We start from the raw sequence: 26108 nt of genomic DNA, 5'->3' as shown, positions 1-26108 counted from the left end.
CTAAAGGGATTTACTCACCAAAATGGCCTCCAGCACTGCCACTGTGTCTTGGCTCTCAAACTTTCGGTTGTTGGTGAACCAGTGGATAAGCTGCATTACCAGTGGTTCAAAGAGCTGCCTTGTCACCTGAAGAAGCATTAAAGTTTCAATGTTTGAGAAACACATTTGTAAAAGAGACTGATGAAAGGAGACAAAATGTACATATGAAACCACGAACTTCAGGTGTTTTTTAACCAGGGGGCCTCAGCAAACTTCCAAAAGGTTTGCAAAAAGGTTGTGAACCTATGCTTTACAGTGACTAATGAAGGACAAAACATTTCAAGCACACAAAAGGTAAAAGACCTGGTCGACGTCACAGGCCAAACGTAGAAGAACAGGAAAGACTTTTCTGTGTAGGTTGTACATGGGAGGAGTAGACTTGTCATCTTCTGTCATCTGGGCTCCTTTACCCACCATGTATATGACCAAACTATGCAGAAGCTCACACGCTGCCACCTACACACCAGACAGAATGATCAACTTTAGCCTAAATTTATTGACTTAATAAATAAACCATTAATAAACCTTGTAAACAATGGCAAGTAAATTAGATAAGATGGCTAAGGACTATGATTACTTTAGTTTGTCTGTCACTGGAGGACAGTGCAAGCTCTGTGACTCGTGGCAAGAAGGAGTCCAGGTAGATCTCTGGCTTCATGTCTTTAAAAGGCACGGCAAAACTCAGCCTCTTCTCACAGTCCCATGCCACATATCGCTTCATCATGTCCTCAGCAGAAATAGCTTGGGTTAGATAAGAGAAAACTTTAAAAAGAGCCCGTTTTTAAAGGAGAAGTACACTTCCAGAAGAAAAATGTCATCCAAGATGTTCATGTCTTTCTGTCTTCAGTCGCAAAGAAATTAAGGTTTTTGAGAAAAACATTCCAGGATTTTTCTCGAGTAGTGCCCAAAAAGTCCAAACTGCAGTTTCAATGCACCTTCAAGGGGCTCTACACCATCCCAGCCAAGGATTAAGGGTCTTATCTAGCGAATTGATCGGTAATTTTCTTAAAAAAAAAAAAAAATGTATATACTTTTTAACCACAAATGCTCATCTTGCCCTAGCTCTGCGATGCGTGGAACATGGAAAGGTCACGCGAGGTTAGTTCTTCCTCTGTGTACTTCATTTCAAAAAGTTGGGGTAGGGCGAATAACTCCACATCACGTTCACCTCCAACTTCAAAATCGTACAAAATGACATTTCGCTAGATAAGACCCTTATTCCTTGGCTGGGATCATGCTGAGCCCTTTGAAGCTCAATTAAAACTGCAATTTGGACCTGTTGGCCACCATTGAAGTCCACTATATCAAGAAAAATCTTGAAATGTTTACCTCAAAAACCTTCATTTCTTTGCAACTGAACACTGAAGGACTAACATTTTGGATCACATGGGGTTTAGTAAATTATCAGGAAATGTTTATTTATTGTGGAAGTGAACTTTGCCTCTAAGCAAGATAAAGCAGAAACAAGCACACAAAGTGAACAAGTACTAGATGTTTAATAAAGTCAATGATGAATTTATTTAAAGCAACAGAAACAAAACTACCTGTCACAAGGCTCCTATTGAGCTGTCCTCCCAAGTGTCCAAGCAGACATACCACTCTGCGTCTCACAGCACCAATTGGAGACTCGTCTCCCTGACAAAGACCACAGTAACATTAGGACACCACTGTCAATGTGCTCAATAACCATTGTTACAAACAATCGATTTAATACCTGTGTATGCATGTAAATTTTAAAAGACATTATTTTAGTTACATCTCAGAATTGATTAGATTAACGAAACAGACAAAATCAAAATATGGCAAACAAATCAATCTTGTTACCACTGAAAAGTATTTTGATTTCTTCAGAAGCCTCAACATGACTTGTCCATAACTTTTTGCTGTTCCCGTTGATACAAATGTCACTTCCATACTCCCATCATCTTTTTCTAAAGGGGTTATTAAAATCAAAAATAAATGTACTTTGTACGCAGTGAACATTTCTTTGACAGTACAGTATTAAGGAAATATATGATTAGATTATGTATAACTGACCAGAGTTAGTGGTTGTTTTGAGGTAGCCATCTAAATGTGGCAGTATGTCTGCATAGTGTGGCTGCATAATGGCAGCTGGGATAAGAGAAGACCAGGACTCCAGAGCATCCAGTGCAGCTGTGGCTAAAGGAGCATGACTCAAACCTAGCCGCAGAGCAGCCTGCAACCAAAACAGTGAAACTAGATGATATTCCATTCCATAATACTATCATGTTTCAATTAGTTTCTAAAACACTGAATCAGAATGTGATTCTTTTCATTAAAAATCCTCAGGATCACAAAATTGAATTTCCCTTCATTTTCTAACCTGCAGAGCAGGGATATATGCCTTCATATCCAGAGCCACCATATCAGGATGAAGAGAAAGGATGAACATCAGGCATGCTGCCAGCAGCTCATCTTTATATTGTTTCATACGTACACAAACCTGAGGAAATATCAAAACCTTCATCATCGCATTCATCATATACAACAACACAAACAGAATAAAAATTCTTTTAAGAATGAAACAAAGCTTACAGAAATGTTGAAGCATCTAACAGAAATAAAGTGGCAAAAAGAGTTAAAATTGCACCTCCTTTCCAAACTTTGCAAGGAGCGAGAAACAAGCATTCTCAATGGTTGAGCCACTGCCAACACTTTTTGACTCTTCTTTTAGGTTCTATAAACAAAAAACACTGGTTTTGTCATAGAGTTTATTAAAACATTAAATTTAGGAGTTTATTCATATGATAAAGAATGTGTATTACCTGAAAATAGTGGATTTTGTTTGCAATGCGCATAGAGAGGGAGAGGAGTTTATAAAAGCCGCTGACCAGAGGGAAACGTATTGATTGCAGAATAAGCTCGTGACACAGGGGGTGCATCCACTGGGAAAAATACTCAGGATTTCTTGAAGGCAATAATTCACTATAAAAAGGATAACAATAATTGTATATATATTCAATCTCATAAAATAAAAGCACAAATAAGAGTGTGTTTGTTTGTTTGGTTTTTGACTATTCCAGTGAAAAAGAGTTTTGACACCTGCAAAAATCAACCAAGTTGATAAAGGCAATGAAGTCTTTGGGTTTGTTGGGTATAAGGTTTGCTGTAGGGTCAGATGAAGGCATAAATCCAGAACTTGCATCATTCTGTGCCTAAGAAAAAAAAAATTTCACTAAAAATATTTTTAAATTATGCTCTGTTTCTTTAACCATCCACATGTTTACTATTACTTTAAAAGTACAACACTGCAACAGTACCTCCTCAGAGACATTGACTTTCTGCACTGAAAGATCAAGTTTCTCCACAATTTTCATGATGGACTGCACAAGTGCATCATATAAGTGTCGGTTTATGTCTCTTAGGTTGTAGTACTTGGCAGCTGGTGCTCCATCCATGAATCCTGTGTCCTAAAAACACAGCAAATTAAATCAGTAAAAGCATTAGACTAAGTTTAAAAAAAGAAAAAAGTAATCAGCCCACCATGTCTCAGATTGAGCGATTGAGGTGTTCTGTTGTTGGATGTAATAATGAACATAGCAGTCATCATTTACTCCAGACATCTGAGCTGCTGAAGATGGATTAACGTTAATTTCGTTTTTGAAAGGGAAGCGCCGATCCCGATCTACATATGTTCGTGCGAATCATTCGTGATGCAGCTTCACCCACAGCAGAAGTGAGTATAAGGGTTTTTATGCATCTTTGCAAATGTGCTAGTTAGCAAGTTTCGCAGCTAAATGCCGCTAAATGCCGCTAAAGTAAACATTACGGCTCGTCATCCCACTGCAGAGAGGGGCGGGACGAGCAGAGCTCATTAGCATTTAAAGAAACATGCAACAGAATAGCTCGATCTAAAAAGGGCTGATTTTGACAAGGTAAAAAGAGTGTTTTTTTACACTACCATTGAGAAATTTTAATCAAAGTATGTTACAGACTTCTCATTAAGAATCATATCAACTTTTGGAAAATGGGCATCCGATGACCCCTTTAGAGGATTACATTCTAATTAAATAACATATTAAAACAGTAACAAGTTAAACTGTTACCTTAACTAACACCACTGTGTCTCACATCAAAATACATACTTAATTTCTTACTTTAAGGTTTTCACAGTCCAGGAGCCCCTTAAAGAGGTCCAGGTAGTCCTTAGAGGAAGGAACTTTCCATTTCCCAGAGCGCACCAGGGTGGAGTCCTCCTCAGTCTGAGAAGCACCTGAAGGAATGTTCTGCTCCAAATGGGTAGATAAATTCATTAAAATATGATAATCACAATATAAACAAAAAAAGCACTTTAAGCAAAAACACTTACTTCTGAGTGAGGAACCGGCTTGGAGCACACTCTGATCAGGCCTTGGTGAACTGTTGTTGAAGAAATGAAGAGTATGAGTATTAGTAAAACTAAGCTTGAATCAGATCAGCTAAAGCTAACTTCCAGTTCAGCCTTACCCACAGAACTGGTGAAACTCCAGAGGACTGGACCACGTACTGCCATGGCAATAAACACCTTGATGATGGAGCGGCAGGTGGCATACTGCATTCTCGGGCTGTACTGAGGGAAGCTGTCCATTTGAACCACAAGGAGGCGCTCTAGCACCGGAGTGTACACTTCAGGGACCTGCAACCAGTTATAGAAATTATATTATAATCTGTTAGGTGAAACCAGGTGAAATACAGAGGGGAAAAAAGGCAACAGCAACAAATATTGAACATTTAATTTGACTCTATAACATGAGACACTTGAAACTAAATTTTAGGTTCTAAAGCAATGACCAAACCTATTAAAAGCAGCAGTACAGAACAGGGGACATGCCCTACAAACCTGAATATTTATTTTAAATACCAATTTATCAACATTTTTAATGGATTAGAAAATAGGGCCCCATGATTTCTACGATGCAGAAAACACGAATAAAAATTTAATAAAAATGGTACGTCATGGAATTTGCCAAATTTTGGACAAATAAATCTAAAGTAGCTCTGTACACTCAAACCAAAACACAATTTGGAGTAGTGTCTGTGAATATTAAGGTATTGTGTTGTGCCATGATACAGATTTTGCTATACCGTGGATACGTTACAAATTCATGGATTTCACTTGATGGACAGACAAAGATACACAATGATTGAAAAAATAGGAAGAAATATATAAATATTGAATTGGGGGCAGGTGGTTAATATGAATGAATCTCTGAAGGGAACTGTCATCTGAAAAGTTTAGATTGCATTTTCTTTTTCTCTTACCTCCGTGTTCATAAGTACAGTGCAGAGCAGCTTTGTTTACTGCGGTAATCAAAGAAACGCTATATTGAGAATGTTCCATTAGTGCCATCTGCTGTTATAGAGTGAATTTGCATGTTCTTTCAGTCCATTTGCTGTTTTTCTTTTGCACAAGTGTCTTATGTAGCATAATTTCACATATCTAAAGTCAGTGTTATTTTTGAAATCATGTTTTTTTTCTAGTTATACAAGGTTAAAATACATATTTTGCCTGTAATTTAACTAAGGTCTACTAAAATGTGAATCCATTTTTTTTCTCATATCGCAATATAATATTGATATTGTCTGGACAGTGGAAAATATTGTGATAGGGCTGCACGATAAATCGCATGTGATTGTCATGCACATCTTGTCAGTAAAGCCGGTTCTGTGATTAGTAGTAAATCTCTATCACATGCATTCAGATGTCGCGGCATTTAAAACCCAAGCCGTAGATCACCTGACAAGCTACGCAATATCGTGTTCAAAATCAAATGCGATTCATCTGCGATTATGAACTCGATTTTGCGTAGCTTGTCAGTAATCTACTGACTGAAGATCACAGACTGAAGCGCTCGCAGTGTTTTCTGCATCTGCCGCCTCAATATATCTACAACTGCTTTGAGAGTAACTTTTTGAGCATTGTATTATTTCTTTTGAGAAAGACTATCGTCATTTCATATACAAACAGAAACTTGTAAAAAAAAAAAACACTTGTAATGATAATGAAATGAAAATGTTATTTAATGTACTTCTAATAATCAAATTGTTATTAAAACATTATTTTTAAAGGTATATTTACAAGAATTTATTTACCAGAAAAACAACAACAACAACAAATTTATTTCTGAAAAAAGAAAAATAATATATATATATATAATTTTTTTTTTTTAATTAGAGATGATTGTGATTATTAAAATTGAATTAATAATGTTTAATTATCTAGGGCCCTAGATAAAGCAATGCTGGATATATTTATCTACAATGGGATTCACAGCTCATAGTAAAGGAGATTTATCATACCCGGTCAAGGTGTACCAGAACACTAGCTATGGAGTCAAGGAAGCTTGGCAGCTGGTAGACATTTTCATCATCCCGGTCAGTCTCAGTCAGGTACATCTGCTTGCACCGCTGAATCAGCTCTGTATACATCAGATCTACATCCTGAGGGCACACCACCTTACACGGCTAAAGGCAAACAAACACAGAACACAGTCAGAGAATCTTAAAATCTTTTGATTACAGACTATCGTTACTCTTCTGTTAAAATATCCAGATACAAACCGCAGCAAACAGGCCATATCCTCTGATAGCAATGGATAGTTCTTTATTCGTGGATTCCATGGTCCTAATGATAGCACAGAACTTCTGCATGAAGTACTTCAGCTTGCTTTTGTGCAACTCTATGTTCTCCGCCACAAGAGTGGCCACCTTTACCACAACAAGAGAAAAAGTTTAACATGTCAAATCATAACCATGTTACCAAACAAATAAATAAATAATATGAAAACATTATTCTTTGAGTAATCAATAAAAAGAAAATACCTGTTTTAAGAACGACTCCAGTGCTGTGTAACTACTCTTTTTCAGCTCTCCATTTATATGTCCACAAAGTTTGGACATAACATCAAAGATAGACATGTAATGATCCATGAGACAATTGCCAAACTGGCTGGAATGCTTAGCAAACAGTTTGAGACCGGCTGTCAAGAGTCGAAAAAGACAATGAATGAGTTAAATATTGGATGTACTGCATAAAAATACAATTAAATTCCACTCACCAAACATGACTGCATATCGTTTCATATCAGTCTACAAATGCAAGGAAGGAAAAAATGTATTTATCAGGGAGCCCTGAACAGAAAATGTGACATATACTACACAAAAAGTGTAAAGAGTACCTGTGGAGAGATTGCCTTCAGCGCATAATCAAATATTTCTTTTGATGTAACAGGGTCTGTTTAAAGCAAAGTAGTGAGCATATTCATTTAGTTACAGTAGGTTAAGACCAGTGCAGGACAGTAAATTTACACAATCATGTGCCCACCTTCATCCACTGATTTGGTGAAGTTCACCATCAAAGCTGTGACTCCTTTCAGGCATCCAGCAACAACAGGAAGTTTTGGCTCTCTTGTAGTAGATGTCATCTGAAAACCATTGATTTGAGCATTTCACACATACATATAAGATCACACGTCCACATGTAGATGGGACGCCTTTACCTGTCCTTTCAGTTCACCCAGGTAGGCCTTGTAGAGTTTGTCAGAGTTGTTGACCATCTCACTGGGGTGCACTTCACCAAGCACTCCGAGAAGTTCATAAATGTAACCAAGTACTGTTGGTGAGGAATTGGTGTTTCAATAATGCATACAGAATGTGCTAACATGTTTGTTAGTATTTTCTGACATGCATTAGTCTTGTTAAAATCACTAATGACAACAGCAACATATTTATGCTACAATAGAAAATGAAATAAGACATTAAGCCTCAACTTGCCTGTATCGGGTATCTTACTCTTCTGAGATAACTCTCCATAGAACTTGTTGAACAGATCACCAATTTTGAGATCCTGGGTGATGCTGGAGTCTTTTGTGAGATACAGTATCTAGAGAGATATGTGAGATGTTAACACTTTTTGTTTTTAAATATTAAAATACGTAAAAATAATAATAATAATAATTAATGACATAATTTTCATTTTTGGGTTAACTATAAGTCATTTGGCTAGAAGTCTAAGTTAAGCCTCAAGTCAGTTTTTGTGTGATTTACAGTAAATACAAGTTACACATACAGTAGGTCAACAGTGTGTTTGAAGAACTTACTTTTATTAGAAGATCTAAAGCTGGGCTTCTGCACTTTGCAGCTTTGTCCTTTGTGTAGACAACAATACAAATGTCCTATTCATGTAGAGAGAACACTCAGAATTACTAAATAAAGTAAGTTAGTGTTACAAACACGATACATAATTTTAGTCAACCAAATCAAACCAGAAAGAAATCTGCCAACTGCTAGTTTAATGTACCTTAAGGTCAACAGCATAGTTCTTCTCCCATCCTCGAACAGTGACTGACATTCTCTGCAGAAACGCCCCTAAAAAATTCAGAATTTCCACTCTTGCATCCCGCAGCTGTAGACAAACCATACGATCAATACCTTTACTATAACATTATAATTAAATACTTATTATGTCAGGAAGATTTACCATATATGATTACTAGAATTTGCCAATAACCAATATGACTTACCATTTCATTAGAAAGAGACTTTCGGAGAAAGTCAAGCAATCCCTCTTCCTTTGCGAAAAGCAAAGATGTCTTTAAAACTGAAAAAATAAATATGCATCAGAACATATTTCAGTCTGAATAAGACAATTGAAAAGGCAGACTCGGGGTTGGGCTTCAACCACTAAAAGTGCAAGATAAGTGGAAGATGATGGCTAAACTGAGGACTATAATTCATACATTGGCACTAAAAACACATTCATCTACAGGTTAATCCTCCCTCTGAACATTTATTACCTATGGGTTAACAATGAATGTATTGGCAGACTAATTAAAATCTTTTCTTGCAAATCTTTCTCACCTCTCACCTGAACAAATACATACATGCATGTATATTCTTCTGTGTATGTGGCTATACTTGTGTTTTTTATTATTTAATTTTATTTATTTGCCTGGTCCCTCTTGCACTTTAATTTCTCATTTGAGAATAATTAATGTACAGTAAAAAAACAACAATTATCCAGACACCTGAAATAATTTTTTATATTTATTTACTAGTGGGTGCAGGAGGACACTGTATTTCTGTGACATTTTATACTGTTTTTGTCATATTTTATTAACATTTTCTAAGCTATAGCAAATAAACTGTGATACCGCGAGCATTTCTGAAGGCGTCTGAATAAATTTTGATTTTACTTTAATTCATTTGTGATTATCAAGATGAATTTGTTCTGACACAGTTTAACACTGAGTTCTTGTCATATTTTATGTCAAAGTTTCTATAGCGAATAAACTGATAATTTGAGAAATGTTGAAGGTGTCTGAATACATTTTGGTTTGACTGTATGTAAGTAACTATTTTTATATGCACACTTTTATTTATTTAATTTAATTTTTTTTCTTGCGGAACAGTGATTTTTACTTTAGTCGCAATCTTTATAACTTTATGTTCATGCAGCTGCCCATCCTAGATAATACATAAACCGAGATAACATTAAGAAGTTTTCCAATCAGTGTCAGTTTGCTGTATGCGTCACTGTAATCTTATTTTGCGTAACGTTAACTACAGACATAAAATTAATAAATAAACATTTTATTTTATATTTTGTATACACACAAACGCAATGCTTTTGCATGAAAAAGATCTTACCGAGTTCATTCTCATTCTTAGTTATCATGCATTCCTGCCCCAAGTCTCCAATAATGTCATGGCAGACTATAGCAGCATTCCTGCTCTCTGTGTCTTCAAGGAATGAATGAAGCTTCAGGAGATAACCCTGAATCCCTCCAACAGTGGAAGTATCAGAAGACATCTTTTATCTCTGTTGTTCACATCAGAAACGATAAAAACTTTACTAAGAGCTTATGTAAGTAAAGTGAGCTTGCGTCAAGGCGGCAAAACAGAACAACACAAACTCATGTGAGCACTTCCTGCTTGAACCGCACGTCACTCTGGAAGAACAACAGCTCATGTTAACCGATTGATGTCGCTGTTTGCTCGCCATCAGATTCTGTTCCCGCCAAGCCTCCTATATGGAGGTGTAATAGTTTTTACAATCTTAACTAACATGCACGTATGACGCTGGCATCGCACTAGCAAGTGGAAATTCGGTGTAAGATATTCACCTCTCCCGAAAGAGCGGGCGCGGCCATTTGTAAATTTTACGGTCTGGCTGGCTTCCGGTCTCATCCAGTCCAGCTTTTATTAGCTGTACAAAACAGTTAGTTTTGCTGCTTAATATTGCAAATTAATGTGTCTTACCATATTACTTTAGGGTACTATGTATTAAGGCTGGTTTGTAGTGCACACAGTTTACCGTTTACTGCACGTTGTTATTCTTCTCAATATTTCCTTATAACGACAAATGAACCGGAAGTCTCACCCATAGGCTTACTTCCACATTGATGAAAAAAGTGCAAGGAACACTAGCTGCGTTTCCATTACAGATTTGCACAAAACTTTGGCGCTATTTTATAAATGCTGATTGGAAAGTATTGCGAAATGACGGCGTTTCCATTAACAGATTTTATGCGACTAAAAAAGAATTTCATGGCATGGCAAAAGTCATGGCAATGGATTTTTGTGGGATTTTGGCTATACTTAATCGAATGTGAAAGGTAAATGTGAAAAAAAAAAACATTTTCATTGCTGTTTTGGGAAATATTCCTTTTTCAAATTGCCTGAAAAAAACACCTCATGCAAGTGTAAACACTTTTTTGCTATATATGGGAGTTTTTGCGCAATTGACGCATTTCCATTAGGTGTATTTTCAATTCGCAATTTCAATTTTCGCAATTTAAAGAAGTAATATACTTTCAGAACAAACATTTACAGATAATGTACTCCCTTGTCATCCAAGATGTTCATGTCTTTCTTTCTTCAGTCGTAAGGAAATTATGTTAATAAAACATTTCAGGATTTCTCTCCATATAATGGACTTCTATGGTGCCCCCGAGTTTGAACTTCCAAAATGCAGCTTCAAAGGGCTCTAAACAATCACAGCTGAGGAAAAAATCATTTAGAGCCCTTTGAAGCTGCATTTAAACTGCATTTTGGAAGTTCAAACTCGTCCCTCGCCATATAAGTCCCTTATATGGTGAGAAACCCTGAAATGTTTTCCTCAAAAAACATAATTTCTTTACGACTGAAGAAAGAAAGACATGAACATCTTGGAAGGGGGTGAGTACATTATCTGTAAATTCTTGTTCTGAAAGTGAACTACTCCTTTAAAGGGTAATGGAAAGCTACTGACAGCTATGGTTTGAAAGATGCCTTCATTAGCTTTGGTGGGGTCCTGTCATTAGCTGCATTTTCATTACCCCTATAATTGCGCAAATTGAAAATGCGAATTGAAAATATGCCTAATGGAAACATGTCAATTGCGCAAAAACATATATTGCAAAAAACATTTTTACACTCGCATGAGGTGGTTTTTCAGGCAATTCGAAAAAGGAATATTTCGCAAAACAGCAATGGAAACGGCTTTTCCGCATTAACAGGTTGCACTTCCGTTAAATATAGTCAAAATCCCACAAAAATCTGTTGCCATGACTTACCTTGAAAAGAAAAAATTACGTTTTAGTCACATAACATTGGTTAATGGAAAATGCTGTCATTTCACAATACTTTTTAATTGCCATTTTTTAAATAGTGCCAAAGTTTTGTGCAAATCTGTAATGGAAATGCACCTGCTAACAGTGGACAATTGCATGTTTTGGCCATAGCATGGATGATAATCTATTCATCAGGATTCTTATCCTCAGAATAGTGCTAATGCTGGAATAACTGTAAACCTATCTGTACATGGTGCAGATTTTTTTGGAGCTTGTGGGATAACTAGTGCACATCATTTGGGCCCAACATGTAACTATTCAAGTCCTAGCAAAGTGACAGTAGCTGCGTTTCCATTACATGGAAACCTTTAATTTGCGCAAGCTGAAATTGCAAATTGAAAATACCTAAAGGAAATTTTGCAAAACAGCAATGGTAATTTGCTGCATTTACACATTCACATTCGATTAAATATATCCAAATCCCACAAAAATCCGTTGCCATGACTTATCGCGAGAGGAAAAAAATATGTTTTAGTCGCATAACACCAATTAATGGACACACTGTCATTTCGCAATACCTTTTAATCGACATTTATAAAATAGTGACAGCCTTGCTTTTTATATGACTCCACTCTAAGCTTTAGGGAAGTCCTGATGAGTTAGTACTGCTAATGCTGGCAAAAAACCCTGCTTAATTCTAAAAATAACCCTACTCAAAGGGATAGTTCACCCAAAAAATTCAGTCATTAATTACTCACCCTCATGTCGTTCCAAACCCGTAGGACCTTTGATCACCTTCGGAAAAATGAAATCTGAGAGCTTTCTGACTCTGCGTAGACAGCAACGCAACTGACACTTTCAAAGCCCAGAAAAGTAGTTTGATTGTATATATTTGTTTTTTATATTAATTGTTCAAATAGTCCATGTGACATATAAAATGACTTACGATTAAACTCAGTAATAAGACTGCTAATATAACATGAATTATTTGTAGGTACGGTAAATACAAAAGCAATACTCATATAGGAGCTGGTTTTACAGCCCAGTTACTGAAAGAGTTTCAGCGTAAAAACATCTGATTGCTTAACAGCATGTTTTTCAAGGCAGTTAAGATACTGACTTAAACGCTGGCTAAATTAACATTCAATTCAACTGAGAATTTCGCACTGACCAGCCTGTAGCCTTTATTACTACTCAAATTAATAATTATTACTCATATTCTCCAATAGCCTGCAGTAGATGTTGGTCCATATAAAGACGTCAGAAGGTTTGGAATGAATGGACTAATAGAAGTGATATATCCAAGCATTCACTGTCACCCGAACAAGATGATGCATGATAAACAGTACAACTTCATGTAATTAGCTTATGGTTATCTTTATTATGAATTTTCAGAAAACCATTTTCATTTTTTATTTTTCAATTTTGTTCTCTGAATTTGATGATGAGAAATTAAACAATGAATATCATTAGATTAAAAAAAAAAAAAACAGTTTGAAGTTTTGAATAGGTTTTTTGTTTACATCTAACATTTTAATTCATTGCTTAATTCTACAAAATTCAGTAGTACATCCAACAATGATTCCAATGTTAAAACAAAAATGTTTAATAGAAATAGGCAGTGTGACAATCGTGTCCACAAAATCTTCTATTCCATTTTGGCTCCTCTTCTAATAATCTGGGACCTCCATCTGATCGTTGTGGTCGTTCCTCTTTGTCAACTTCAGGAAAAAATTATATGCAGCGTGAATTATTTGACCTTAAATGTATTTGTTTAGATCAGGGCGGGGCAACTTGAGTTTGGTTTGGAGCTAAACTCTGCAGGAGAGTGGCCTTCCACGACCGAAGTTGCCCAGCCCTGGTTTAGATGATAATACGTTGAAAAAGAGAGAATTTAAAATGTTTAAATTGCCTGCTGTCTTTCAGTTCCTGAGCTGAAAGGCTCCACAGCTATGCCATCACCAGACCCTGACATGTCCACTGGTGGCTAATAATTAAAGGAGAGAAATCAAATGCTGTGTTTCCGCTTTAAAACATGGAACACAATAGCCTGGACCAAACATTTACTAGAAATACTATTGATTAATATTAATATGCTATTAAGAATAAAAAACTTAGTGAAATAAATTATCTGATATGGCTAGACAAAGTAAAGACATCACCTCTTCAAACTTCAAATCATTCATTGGATTTATGACCATTCCCAATATTGCATACCCAGGAATCTGCAAGGATAAAAGAGCAAGAAAGATATCTCTGAAACCTAAACATGCTTAATAAGGAACATTACTGCTAAGTTCATTTTCACAAAGATTTTTCATGTTTTGTTTGACTTTTGCAAACTGAGAGAAACAAAAGAAAACAGATCTTTTAATTATTATTTAACACAATTTAAACAAGAAATGGTAAATTATATTTGTACCTCAATTAGGTAAATTACATTTTAGTTGGACGTCAAGAAAATAATAATATAAAATATCATATTTTATATTACTGATATAATAAATATAATATTGCAAGTAAAGTTTTCATCTCACATTTTTTGGATTTTTGTTGTTGTCTGTCAAGGCTCCTTGTATAAAGATGAAAATAAGTAAAAATTTCCCTCCAGTCAAATGATTTGCCTTCATCGCAGCAGGAGAACTAAAGCCTAAGCACTAGAGCTATCTGCTTCTACTAAGAGTGAGGTGGAACTTGCACAGCAATATTTATATTAAACCCTTGTCATGTGCATTTGCAATCATGACAAAATGTGCATGTTCCTGATAAGAAATATGTTGCAACTGAAAGAGATAAGCGTACAGTTAAAAGGCTCTTCTGTTTAATGATATTATCTCTATATACTCTCTATATATTCTCAAGCACAATGTCATATTTTGGTTTAGTTGGAGACATACAGTATATACATAAACAGACGACTGTAATGGAATTTAAAATATATTGTTCATTATTTAATCCTGTTCTTTCATCTTGAGCTTCTAAGAAGAAAAAGAATGAACATGTTTGGTGCACTGAATCATGTTCATAATTTGTTGTCAGAATGTTTATTTGAAAAATGTTGAAGTGAGAATCTTTTGCCAACATGTAAGATTAGTACCTGCATTATATTAGGTCCTGCAATGAATGACTCCTCCATCTGAACTGGGGCTTCATCACCAGATCCTGACCAATTGTTAACCCTGAAAGGCTAATGAAAAGAAAAAAAAAGAAAAATATGGAGTTCAAATTGTGGTTTAATAAAGGCATTATTAGATTGATCTGTATGAAGACAACATTTTAATAACATTTGACAAGCTTGTAACGAAGTTTGACATACCTCAGAAACATTTTTTAATATTTACAACTTTTTCTCTTATAAAGAATTCAGTCGAACAGCTTCCAGTGACTACTGGAAACATTCACCACTCATAACTGTTTAATTATGGAATGGGTTACCAAATTATATAATATACTAGTAGATAATCATAAAGAAAATTCTGAAAATCAAAAGAAAATCTAAGAACCAAATGGTTCCATAAAGAACTTTTAACATCTGAAGAACCTTTCTGTTTCACAAAAGGTTCTTTTGGGTGAAAGAAGGTTCTTCAGATTATAAAATGGTAAGAAAGAGATGGTTCTTTAAAGAACCTTTGACTGAATGGTTCTTTGTGGAACCAAAAATGGTTCTTCTATGGCATTGCTGTGAAGAACCTTTTAAAGCACCTTTTTTTTTAAGAGTGTAGCGTGGTCTGTTACAGAAAAAAGTTGGTAGACTTATCCTGTTGGAAGAATGTTAGCTGCCCTTCCCATGGGCTATGGCTAAAAAAAGTAATATCAAGCCTGGCCCTTGAGTAACTTGCATAAGAAAGAAAACTTAAGAATTTTACGATATCTGGGAGATGTTTTAGGACTTTGTTAAAGATGGTGATACAGAGGAATCTTGGACGTGTGAAGTTATGGAATATATCTGTGTGGATAAATAGGAAACAAAAATAAAAGATGTGTTCCAGCTTTAGAATATGGTAAAAAGTTTAGAAAAATTGAACTGTATTTAGTCAGATTGCAAACTCTTGGATCGAAGTTTGTATATTTATTAATTTCACTGCCAAAATCTTCACTACTAAGAAATAATGAGGATGAGCAAAATCATAAGGAGTTTTGATTTACTAAAAGCACTAATTTCCATTACTTTATTGTACAATACAGTTTATCTCACTAATATTGCCATCACTGTATTGTAGTTTAAAATTCAAAAATAAATATTTTTTTTGTATAATATTGCTATGTGTAGGTGGTGATTTACCCATAAATCAATCATATAACATACTTGTACAAAGAAGAGAATAAAGGGGATTTTGACTCCTGTCAAATTTTTGGTTGCCTTCATTGTTAAAAGATGAAAGTAAATATAAAATAGAGATCTGCTGCTATTGATCTTGTAGCCATTAGAGATTTAATCTAATAAAGTTGTGGAAGTGAAGGTCAATGTTTTTGTATTCACTGCATTACAGCGAAAATAAAGTATGTGGCCAAGGACAAATATGCTGCATACATTTGTTTTATAAGAGCATATTTTTTAGATATGCTCTTATAAAACACTACACATAAGTGCTTAAAATTCACTTCAGGCTCATAATGTTTTCAATTCACTGAATCCAGGTAGTCTAAAAGCTTTGGCAAAGCCATTGTAGACATTGCAGTGTGTGTGAATGTGACCCTCCCAATCAAACACACCACACTCCTTTTCCTCAGCTATGAACATGAGACAAGAGATGCAGATGTGCAACCACAAGACTGGAGACAGTTGCACATCTGCACATTTACCTGCCGGAACAAAGAGGATGTTCCTAGATGGAGGGTCTTATCAGATTTAGCGAAGAAAATCGGTTACACTTTATTTTACGTCATCCTTGTCACATGTAATTGAACTGAGTATTATTAATTAACAACTTGCACTTATTATGGGGTTAGAGTTGGGAGTTTGAGACAGGTTTGGTGTAGGGTTGTTGCTTTCACTTATGCATAATTTACTCTTACTACTATATAAAGGTACATGTAACATGTAACAAAGAAACTGTAAAATAAAGAAAAACCTGAAAAACTTAAAAAAAAAAGTGTCCTGGGTTAGAAATACACACTTGCACAGAGTGTGGGCCAGAACATTTCTCAACCACAGAAAGCTGCATGGTATTTTATGAGAAAAAGGATGTTGCTGCTTACTAGAACTGATAAACACACCTCATTGTGAAACATGAACATGTTTGAGTCTTTGCATATTTGCACATAGATAACTTTGAGAAACTATTTAAAAATGTTTGTATTCTCATGGATGCATTATTGACATGACACTGTTCAGTTTAAAATGGTATTTTATGTATCTACATTCATTATTTTGGTAATGACATGGTATATTCTGAAAATTATTTTCTGCATACCTTGATATTCTCTACTGTTCTGCACCAACATAATTGAATCTATTATTTCAATAAACCATTATTGCCTTTACAGTATTAAATAAAACAGACGTGCTGATGCTGGGAAATCTGAAAGGTGCTTTAAGAGACATAAGACCAGGAAACTTTAACGATTGCTCTTGAGGAAGTTGTCAATAATCCTAGATGACAGTACAATGGAATGCAATCCACATCAACAGCTGGAAAACTAGGGTTCATTGTCCAATTCAAAACTCCTTCAGTCATGCACACCTGGGAAATCGAGGAGGATAATCAATCCATGATGGAAACGTTTGTCTGTCCAGCTCATGGGTTTTTATATATCATGAGTCTGTTTGTCAATTTTTGATTTCAAGTGCTCCTTGTAAGCCAAAATGTCCCCTTTCCATTTGGTGATGGTCTGCTTCTCACACACCCAAATTTCCTGAGCCACCTAGAACGAGATGGAAAAGTCATCCATCACACAATCCAGATCAAAGACATGTAGTCAAATGTGAAAACAAACTACTCATACATTTACTAGCTTTGAAGAAATACCTGCTGAATAAGTCTGAAGTCGTGGCTAACTAGCATCATTCCTCCCTCAAACTCATTGACGGCTTCAGCTAGAGCATCAATTGTCTCAATGTCCAAGTGATTAGTTGGCTCATCCAGGAACAGCATGTGGGGATTCTGCCATGCAAGCCACGCGAAACACACCCGACATTTCTGGCCATCCGACAAGTTCCTGATGGGACTGACCTGTAAAACGGCGAAATGACAGTTAAAATAGATAAAACCTAAGCAATAATGTACACTATATTGTCTGACAGGACTCATGTTAACATCAAACACAACCATACACATACCTGCTGCTTCCCTGTCAGGCCGTAACGTCCAATGATCTTCCTCATCTCCTCTTTCTCTTTGATTTCTGGAAAGCACTTCATCATGTACTCCAGAGGAGAAAGGTCAAGCTCTAGCTGCTCAGTCAGATGCTGCAGGACAAACATAACGCAAGAGCAATTACAAACAACTGCCAATACCTTAAATGAACACACCTGAAGAAATGTAAATAATGTCGCTACAAGCTTTATTTAGGCCTCAGAATTATAACAAATACAAATCTCTCTTTCTTTATACAGCTGAGGTCGAAAGTTTACATACACCTTGAAGAATCTGCAAAATGTTGTTTTACCAAAATAAGAGGGATCATACAAAATGCATGTTATTTTTTTATTTAGTACTGACCTGAATAAGAAATTTCCCATAAAAGACGTTTACATATAGTCCACAAAAGAAAATAAGAGTTGCATTTATAAAAATGACCCTGTTCAAAAGTTTACACCCTAATACTGTATTGTTACACAGCAAAATCTCTGATGTTGAAATCGCAGTGTTAAGGGCTTTTGGAGTAAAGTCTTAAACTTTTGACCTTAACTGTATATACATACATAAAACATAACTGTTATGAAAATGGAAAGAATAACACAAGTAGCAAGACAACTACTCTATGAAGTCGGTACCTGGTGATACCTGCCAATCTTGACATGCGAGTGCTTTCTTATCATTCCATCTGTGGGGAGAAGCTATAAGAGACAAAAACACAGGCCACTGAATGCCAATGACTTTAAAACTGAATCACTGTTGATGACTTTATAAGACTTCACTGTCAAATCATACTAGCCTATTTTTCAAAACTGACCTCTCCCATCAGTAGCTTGAGAAGTGTGGACTTCCCTGCCCCATTGGGACCCACAAGTGCAACTCGTGTGTCCAGGTCAATGCCAAACTCCAAATTCTTATAAATTAATTGCTGTAATTAAAAAAAGAATGAAATGATTTTATGACTTTTTTTTTTACAACTTTTATTCTTTGTATTACGCATACAAGACCTACCCAGTCCAAAAACCTGTTTAAACCAAGAACAGTAACTATAAAGATAACTATAAAGACAAGACTCTATTAGTGTCCACACTAACAGAAAATAACATTCTGTTTATTATAAGTGCACTGCAGTTTTGACGTCTGCCGCTTTAAATGCAAGAGCTTTTTAAAAGTCGAGTGGATTCTAATTGCCTGTCCATGTTTTTATTTTTAGCTGGAAAAAATGGTGTTATAGATGTTATTGTTATACATGTGGTGTGGAATTGACTATTCGAAAAAAAATTAAAATGATTATGAAAACTTTGAGACAAAAAAAAAAAACAGCCCTTGATGCATGAAAACAGCCCTTGATGCATGAAAATGAGAAGGAACACTTTTTTTTGGCCCAGAAATGCAGTATCAGTGCATACCTTATTTAGACAAATACAATGTGACAACATATGACTGCATATGACAACATAAGAGAGCTGAAACAAAAATGAATATCCCAAAGCAGACAATTTAGTTTAAATTTGCACATTTGACAATTTAGCTATCTGCAGTGCTAGACTGTTTGAAAGGCTGTGGACTCACTGTGTCACTGGAGTATCTGAAGCTGACATTCTGCACCATGATGACTGGAGGGGGGATCTTCCCACAAGGAGGAAAATAAAACGACAAGGTCTGAGGGAGAAACGTGTGGTTAAAACTCTCTGATAAACATCTGACATTGGTTATATTTTTAACAGCAAAATCAGTGGCACGTAGAGCCAAAGGCTTAAGAGGTTTATAGTCACTACAGCAAATGTCTGCTTAGTAAAACCAGCAATGATCTTTTGAAGAAATTACACCTGTAAAAGCACCATTGTTAAAGAAATTGTTGGCTGGTGGCTTGGGCCCGTCATCACTATTTGCAGCTACAGGTATATATAAATATTTTCTTAACCAAACCACCAAACCTATCTGTTTTCTTGCTTTGAATGGTTTTTAATGGCTATTCACTTCTATTTGTCTTGGTCATGGCACTGGTCAACTGAACAAAGTGAGTTAGCATTTCTCAACTGATCCTTTATGATGATAACAGATCTTGGGCAAGAGAAAATGACATGCAGGAACAGCAAAATATCATACTGACAAGCTAAAGTGTGTGTGTGTATTTGTCTGTGTGACAAACCTTGTCGTTCACCACACGAGCTGTTAGGCCAGAGGCCACCATTTTCTGCAGTGTTTTTTCTTTGCTCTGAGCCTGGCGAGCTAGCTTTGCAGAGCCGTGACCAAAACGGGCGATATAGTTCTACAAGAGAGGAAGGGAATAATTATGACATTAAGTTTTGCAATGACATACCTATGGTGAATAGCAGCAGTGCAGTATAAGAGCTATGAAACAAAAATACAATTTACAAAGAGCAATAAGGCCACAAGGCTACACTGTTTTACCTTCATATGAGCTATCTGGTCCTGCTCCCAGTTGTAACGCTTCATTTGGTTTTCCTCCAGCTCCTCCCTGGTCTTCACATACTGGTCGTAGTTACCCTACAAACAAACCTTTCATTACTTACAGCGTACACTTTCACCACTCTTATACCTTTGTTACTTTTAATATATGTGATGAGTATGCTAATAAACCAGACTCAGGATCGGCAACAGTTCATAATTAGCAACAGTGATAAAAGCATCAGATTTCAGGCCTTTTAAGGCTAGACCAGGAAGAGCACAAGGAAGAGGAGCCTCAGGATCAAGTCTCCTATTAAAGTCAATAATACAGCTTTTTTGAGGACAACAAAGCTTTTGAACACAAACATATAAACATATATGGAGTTTCAGGTCTGTGAGGTGGATGCACTGGACAAAAAAATACTGCTCCAAAACGACATGACTTACAGAACATACAAAAATGAATTGCAGGAAAAAAAAAATCATACGTGAAGGTTGTGCTACATCACTCACAGTGTAGTACTTGAGCTTCCTCTGGTGGAGATGAATGATGTTCGTGCAGACACCATTGAGAAAGTCTTGAGAATGTGAGATGAGTACAAGAATTCGCTTAAAACTGAAAAAAAAAATGTAAACATAAGAACAACATCATACTCAAAATACTTTTAAAAAATCCCCCCCATGATTTGTTTGTCAACTACTATTCCTAAACACTTGTGTTACATGAAACCTTTGACATCCAGTTTTGTTTGGTGGATGACAATTTCCATCTCATTTGATTACTGGTGTACTAGAAAATCGAATAAACACTGAAGACAGTGCTCACGACTTTAGTTCTTCTTCCAGCCACACACAGGCATCTAAATCCAGGTGGTTAGTAGGTTCATCTAACAACAGCATGAAGGGTTTTATAAACAGGGCTCTGAAAGAGAGAAATGTGACAACAGAAATATAAAGAAAATGTATTACTGTGCTTGTATTAAATTATACAAACTATAACTTTTGGTCCATTCATTAAGTGAAGATAACCAACCAAATCCATAAAAAGAGTGTCATTATAATAAATTTATGAGATATAATATTTTACATAAATAATCTGTAAAAAAAAATTTTTTTTAATAAAATTAAAACTATGACCATGTTAATGTTTGAAGATGTTTTTTTTTTTTTTAAGATTTATTTTTAGGCATTTTTTGCCTTTATTATGATAGGACAGATCAGGACAGGAAGCGAAGTGGGAGAGAGATAGGGGCGGGATCGGGAAAGGTCCTCGAGTCGGGATTCGAACACGGGACGCCCGGAGCGCAACGGCGCTGTATGTCTGCACGCTAACCACATGGCCATCGGCGCCGTCTGAAGATGTTTTAACAAAACTAACAAACTGCATTATAAAGCAACACTGGACTTTTTAAAAAAAAAAAAGTCCAGAATATAAACAAAGAATATAAACATTTAAATGTTATCAAACCTGGCAAGGGACACCCTCATCCTCCAGCCTCCACTGAAATCTTTCAGTTTTTTTCGCTGCATAGCAGGAGTGAAACCCAGTCCAAAGAGGATTCGTGAGGCACGAACTTCAGCTTTGTCTGCGTCCAACTCTTCTAAACGTTCATAAATCTCCATCAGTTTCTCACACTCTGCTGCAGTATAGAGAAAAGAGTAGGGAAAATGGTACTTGATTTACTGCTGTGCTACTTGTTAAATAAATTAGCTCAAACCCACATTAATAAGAGATGGATGAAAGATGGATAAAAAGATGGATTGTCAAGTTTGTCAACTTACAGATTAGTATAGCAAAAACCTGATGCATGTGGGTGTGTATGTAACTCACGGTCCTCATGAGCCAATCGCTCAGCCTCCTTCTCAAGTTTTATCCTTTCTTCATCAACCTCCATAACACACTGCAGCGCTGTCTTCTCACTAGGGGCCATCTCTCGTGTCAGGTGGTAGATGTCTATGTGTTCTGGGATGGGGACTTCTCGATGCCCAATGGCAGACAGGAGCATGGACTTGCCTACAAAGAGTGTTCAAGAATATTCTCATTCATGGATCACCCTAAATTCTCATTAAATAATCCCATTTCCTTCCCTCCAAGTTTGGTAAAATGCAATAAAACCAATAATCTGTGATTTATTAAATCTCTTTAACCTTGATTTAATTGACAAAACTACAAAGAAAAAGATTTCCAATGTTGTCACTGACTGTCTTTTGTTTATTTAATATAAACAAATTTTGATTATATTGGCTGCAACACAATTCCAAAAAGTTGGAACAGAGAAAGTAAAAGAAAAAACAAACAACAAAGACTCAGTCTTTGCAAGCCGAGATGGATTGTGGCTCACCATTTTGACCATGAAAGCATTGTCGAACCAATGAAGAATAACATTTCTCAGAGTTGCACAGAATTGAGGTCTTTCACCATCTACCATACCAACAGTTATAACTTAAAACAGTCTGTTGCTGTATCAAGAAATGCAACTTGAAACATAGGCATGTGTATGAAGGTGCCACTGAGGCTGAGGCAATATTGTTATTGTACAGAGACATATACTACCATCAAAATTACTTCATTCTACTTTCGTAGACACTGAGTGGATGTGCTTGACTGGTTTGCCTGCAGTTCAGATCTGTCTCCTATTGAAAATGTATGGCATGTCATGAAGCGATAGGGCTGGATGACAAATTTGATTGCAATCTTGATATATTGTTTATGTTGATAATTACATTTTTACACAATATGGAGTAATCAAACTCCAGAAATAAATGCAACAACAATCAGTCAGTGCTTGTCGCTAATAGGATAAGTTTGCATGTTCTGCGTGTCTCTGTGTAAATGAGTGGCACAGTTAAACTAAAAAAAAACACACGTGACTCTTGCTGTGATTTCAGCATCTGCATTAATATATGTGGACATGAACTTCATCTCCAGAGCTACTCTGAGAGTCACTTCACAAGCTTTACACTGTTTCATTTGAAAAAAACAAAAACAAAAAAAAACTGTCAAATACAGAATGAAACAAAGTAAAACTGAAAAACCTTCATGACAACCTATTAAAAATTAAAGTCTGGTTTAAAATGTAATTATCATGTAATAACAATTATAATACAATTATAAAATAAAATAAATATAATGAATATCATACAACCAAAATATTTGTTGTGCTTTGTTGTAGGTTAATTATCCTTTGATTTCATTACACTTTAAAAGACAGATGAAATTCAAGATTTATTCATTCATTTAATTTGACACCATTTTCTATGATAAATTTGTATGGATCATAAAATATAGGATCCGGAAAAAAATAAAATTGAAAACAGAATTTAGAAAATGGTTTTAGGAAAATAAAACAAATTTAATGGGGCCCTAGACTGAAAGGTAGCTGTGTGGAGTTGAAAGCCTTTACTTCCTCCATTAATGGTAAATGAACATTGTGATAAATATCAATAATGTACCATATGGAAAAAAAATTGTGATAATGTTTTTGGCCATAATGCCCAGCCCAGTGAAGAAAAGAAAAAGATGACCATGGATTGTTGAGCAGGTGAAGTCTTGTATGGGGCAAAAATTCAACTTGCAAAACTGCAGTAATTACTATCCTTAGTTGAGAAACAATTAAAAAATTTAATAAAAGGAAAGGTGATGTAATTTTTTTGGAGTGTGTTGCAGCCATTAGAATTAAAATTGGTTTATGTTTACAAAATACAATTGTGTTGATATGTTAATTATGTAAAAACATTAAAATGCATTGAAAACATTGTTTCTGTAAACCAGTCACTTAGTAAAAGCTAAACAGAATTATCAAATTACAGATTCTTTAGTTTTTATTGCATTTTACAAAATATCCTAAATTTACTGAAAAGTGGGTTACATTTGTTGATTTATGTTAATTAATAGGTTACTCTAAATACCATTGCAGCATGGGTTTCCCCATATATGGTGCCAATCATATTAACTTTTAGACTCAGGTCTATGCACAAATCTTGATGAAGCTTGAGAAGCAACAGAAGTATCAGCCCCAATATCACTTAACTTCCATACCTGTGCCATTGAGGCCAATGAGACCGTAGCGCCGGCCGGAGTTGAGCTCCAGGCTTGTGTCACTCAGTAACTCTTGGCCATGAAAGGTGAGTGACAGACTGCTGATGTGAACATCAGTGCTGTTAGGGTGGGAGGCCAAGACGCCCGTCACTGCCCGTGCCTCCAGCTTACGCATCTCAAACTCATCCAGCTCTTTCGTCAGAGCAGCAACATCTAAAGTGAAAAGTCAAACACAGGACATAAAAAAGTTATAATATGTCATACCATGGCGTCAGTGAATAATCGCTTGTCTAAACACCTTTTTTCAGCACAATTTTAATAAACACACCTCCATTTGTCTCTCCATTAGTTACTGCACCATTCTCTTGGCCATCCTGAAGCTCTCCTTCTCCATTCACGTCATCATGCTTTTTCACACGCTGCCGAGCTTTGGCAGCCTCTTTCTTCTTTGCAGCCTTCTTCTTAGCAAGATCCGACGGCATGGCTGTGGAGTACAGTAATCTTTTGTTACAAATGTGATGCCACATTTAACATGATAATATTATCATACTCTCGAGAACTCATAAATTACTGCTCCACTATACATAAATGTGTCATTAAGCTGACCTAACTTTACTGGACCTAAATCAACAGCAAATATCCTTATGAGCAATGGTTTGTGAAATTATATCAGGACATTCTTTATAGAAAACTGTTTATAACATTTTCCATTGGATTAACCATTAAAATACTGCTCCAAAGCTGCATATCCACAGCTGCTGTTGTGGGGTACATGCAGTTCCAAACGGTTTAGGTAACCATTTTTAGTTAATGACAAGCTGGACTCCGATCTCAGGGTGTTTTTTAGAGGCTGATATGATCTTAAACTGTGGCAGTGTATGAAAATGAATCAGGTACATGTGAAATGAGTGTCACTGTAGCTTAACTTTAACATGTCATACCGCTATTCACCCAAGACAAGCTAAGCTACTAAAAGAACAACGTGTACCAAGAAGACTTGTGTAGGAAGCACGACGTCATCTATGCATTATATAATGACTTCAAATAAACACTCCGGCTGTTTTAATAACCCAAATTCATAAACTCATATATCTCTTATGACAGAAGACCGGCATTGAGGGCCTTGCTAGCTACCTATAGCGCTTTAGTGGCATCTGTTTTAGAGCTGTAGAGTTTACAGTTTTGTATATGTATATAAATATACATTTACAGTAGTGTATTGCTTCATTTTTTATTAGGGTTATACTTGGCATCGGTGACAGATTAAAATGACAGCATGAGGCATTCAGGGCCCTGCTTTCAGCTCAGATACAAAATGTTATAAGCCGGATATTACCTCACTTACAGTATATTTATGTTTCATATACAATCTAAACGTAATGGTAGCTTTAAGGAAACACTGACAAGCTGAAACAGAGTAAAAAAGAGCTGAACGGACGTACCTTTCTGAGAGGAGCAAAGCGCGCACTTCACTGACACGCGCCCGAGCAGGCAGCGGCTGCGCGCACACTCAGCTCACAGTGACCGTATTTGGTTACGAGCAGATCACCGCCTGCTGGTGAGACGAGCCAAGCTTCACATGCTGACGAATATATGGTGTAACTGCGTAGTAATAAAAGCTGCTTGTCGTGTACTTAATGGCATTGGAAAAGATAAGGACTTCAATAAGAGTAGATGGCAGTGGTGGTCTTAATTGATAATTATGCAGATAACACAGCTAACAGCAGTACTCGTGGACAATGTCATTTGAACAATACATTGTAATAA

General features: G+C 36.0%; 2 protein-coding genes and 1 long non-coding RNA gene across 4 annotated transcripts in view; all 3 read right to left on the bottom strand.

Moving 5' to 3' along the window:
- prkdc (protein kinase, DNA-activated, catalytic subunit) overlaps positions 1-9850 on the bottom strand; it is a 33379-nt gene extending 23529 nt beyond the window's left edge. Inside the window, exons 1-26 of the mRNA XM_073836595.1 lie at positions 9688-9850; positions 8549-8638; positions 8339-8469; positions 8139-8213; positions 7813-7921; positions 7539-7651; positions 7364-7463; positions 7218-7273; positions 7098-7128; positions 6862-7019; positions 6601-6747; positions 6340-6504; positions 4507-4675; positions 4364-4419; positions 4158-4286; positions 3321-3470; positions 3103-3215; positions 2826-2985; positions 2651-2737; positions 2384-2503; positions 2077-2236; positions 1864-1970; positions 1584-1674; positions 617-780; positions 343-495; positions 19-126 (exon numbers count right to left, since the gene is read on the bottom strand). Coding sequence (XP_073692696.1) covers positions 19-126; positions 343-495; positions 617-780; positions 1584-1674; positions 1864-1970; positions 2077-2236; positions 2384-2503; positions 2651-2737; positions 2826-2985; positions 3103-3215; positions 3321-3470; positions 4158-4286; positions 4364-4419; positions 4507-4675; positions 6340-6504; positions 6601-6747; positions 6862-7019; positions 7098-7128; positions 7218-7273; positions 7364-7463; positions 7539-7651; positions 7813-7921; positions 8139-8213; positions 8339-8469; positions 8549-8638; positions 9688-9850 — 3105 coding nt within the window. The remainder of the gene's footprint in view (positions 1-18; positions 127-342; positions 496-616; positions 781-1583; positions 1675-1863; positions 1971-2076; positions 2237-2383; positions 2504-2650; positions 2738-2825; positions 2986-3102; positions 3216-3320; positions 3471-4157; positions 4287-4363; positions 4420-4506; positions 4676-6339; positions 6505-6600; positions 6748-6861; positions 7020-7097; positions 7129-7217; positions 7274-7363; positions 7464-7538; positions 7652-7812; positions 7922-8138; positions 8214-8338; positions 8470-8548; positions 8639-9687) is intronic.
- Positions 9851-12947: 3097 nt separating this feature from the next.
- Positions 12948-14281, bottom strand: LOC141330997 (uncharacterized). Its single transcript, XR_012355218.1, has 4 exons — positions 14129-14281; positions 13754-13816; positions 13504-13578; positions 12948-13312 (listed from the first exon to the last, which is right to left on the bottom strand). It is a non-coding gene; the product is annotated as an uncharacterized lncRNA (long non-coding RNA).
- Positions 14282-16921: 2640 nt separating this feature from the next.
- abcf2b (ATP-binding cassette, sub-family F (GCN20), member 2b) lies at positions 16922-25850 on the bottom strand. 2 transcript variants are annotated; one of them, XM_073835866.1, is made up of 15 exons: positions 25784-25850; positions 24670-24825; positions 24342-24554; positions 22134-22316; positions 21771-21942; positions 21129-21224; positions 20816-20918; positions 20306-20401; positions 20043-20162; positions 19463-19552; positions 18708-18818; positions 18529-18591; positions 17872-18000; positions 17561-17764; positions 16922-17456 (listed from the first exon to the last, which is right to left on the bottom strand). In XM_073835866.1, the coding sequence occupies exons 2-15, from the start codon at positions 24821-24823 to the stop codon at positions 17340-17342; spliced, it is 1851 nt and encodes a 616-aa protein (XP_073691967.1). In that variant the 5' UTR covers positions 24824-24825; positions 25784-25850; the 3' UTR covers positions 16922-17339. The 2 variants fall into 2 exon arrangements, with proteins under 2 accessions (XP_073691967.1, XP_073691968.1); XM_073835867.1 differs by having other exon boundaries at positions 21771-21939.
- Positions 25851-26108: the final 258 nt, after the last annotated feature.

Source organism: Garra rufa, chromosome 3 (genome assembly GCF_049309525.1).
Source record: "Garra rufa chromosome 3, GarRuf1.0, whole genome shotgun sequence".
Lineage (NCBI taxonomy): Eukaryota > Metazoa > Chordata > Actinopteri > Cypriniformes > Cyprinidae > Garra > Garra rufa.
Note: the sequence above shows the minus strand (reverse complement) of the source record. Positions and strands in the feature narration are given on the sequence as shown.

What these genes read in the sequence shown, in the direction of transcription:
- abcf2b (XM_073835866.1), bottom strand. Translation starts at nt 24,823, where the DNA reads ATGCCGTCGGATCTTGCTAAGAAGAAGGCTGCAAAGAAGAAAGAGGCT. An exon ending in TAATGGAGAGACAAATGGAG is followed by an intron (nt 24,555 to 24,669) that starts GTGTGTTTATTA and finishes TTTTCACTTTAG; the next exon opens with ATGTTGCTGCTCTGACGAAA. An exon ending in ACTTCAGACTTATTCAGCAG is followed by an intron (nt 17,457 to 17,560) that starts GTATTTCTTCAA and finishes ATCTCGTTCTAG; the next exon opens with GTGGCTCAGGAAATTTGGGT.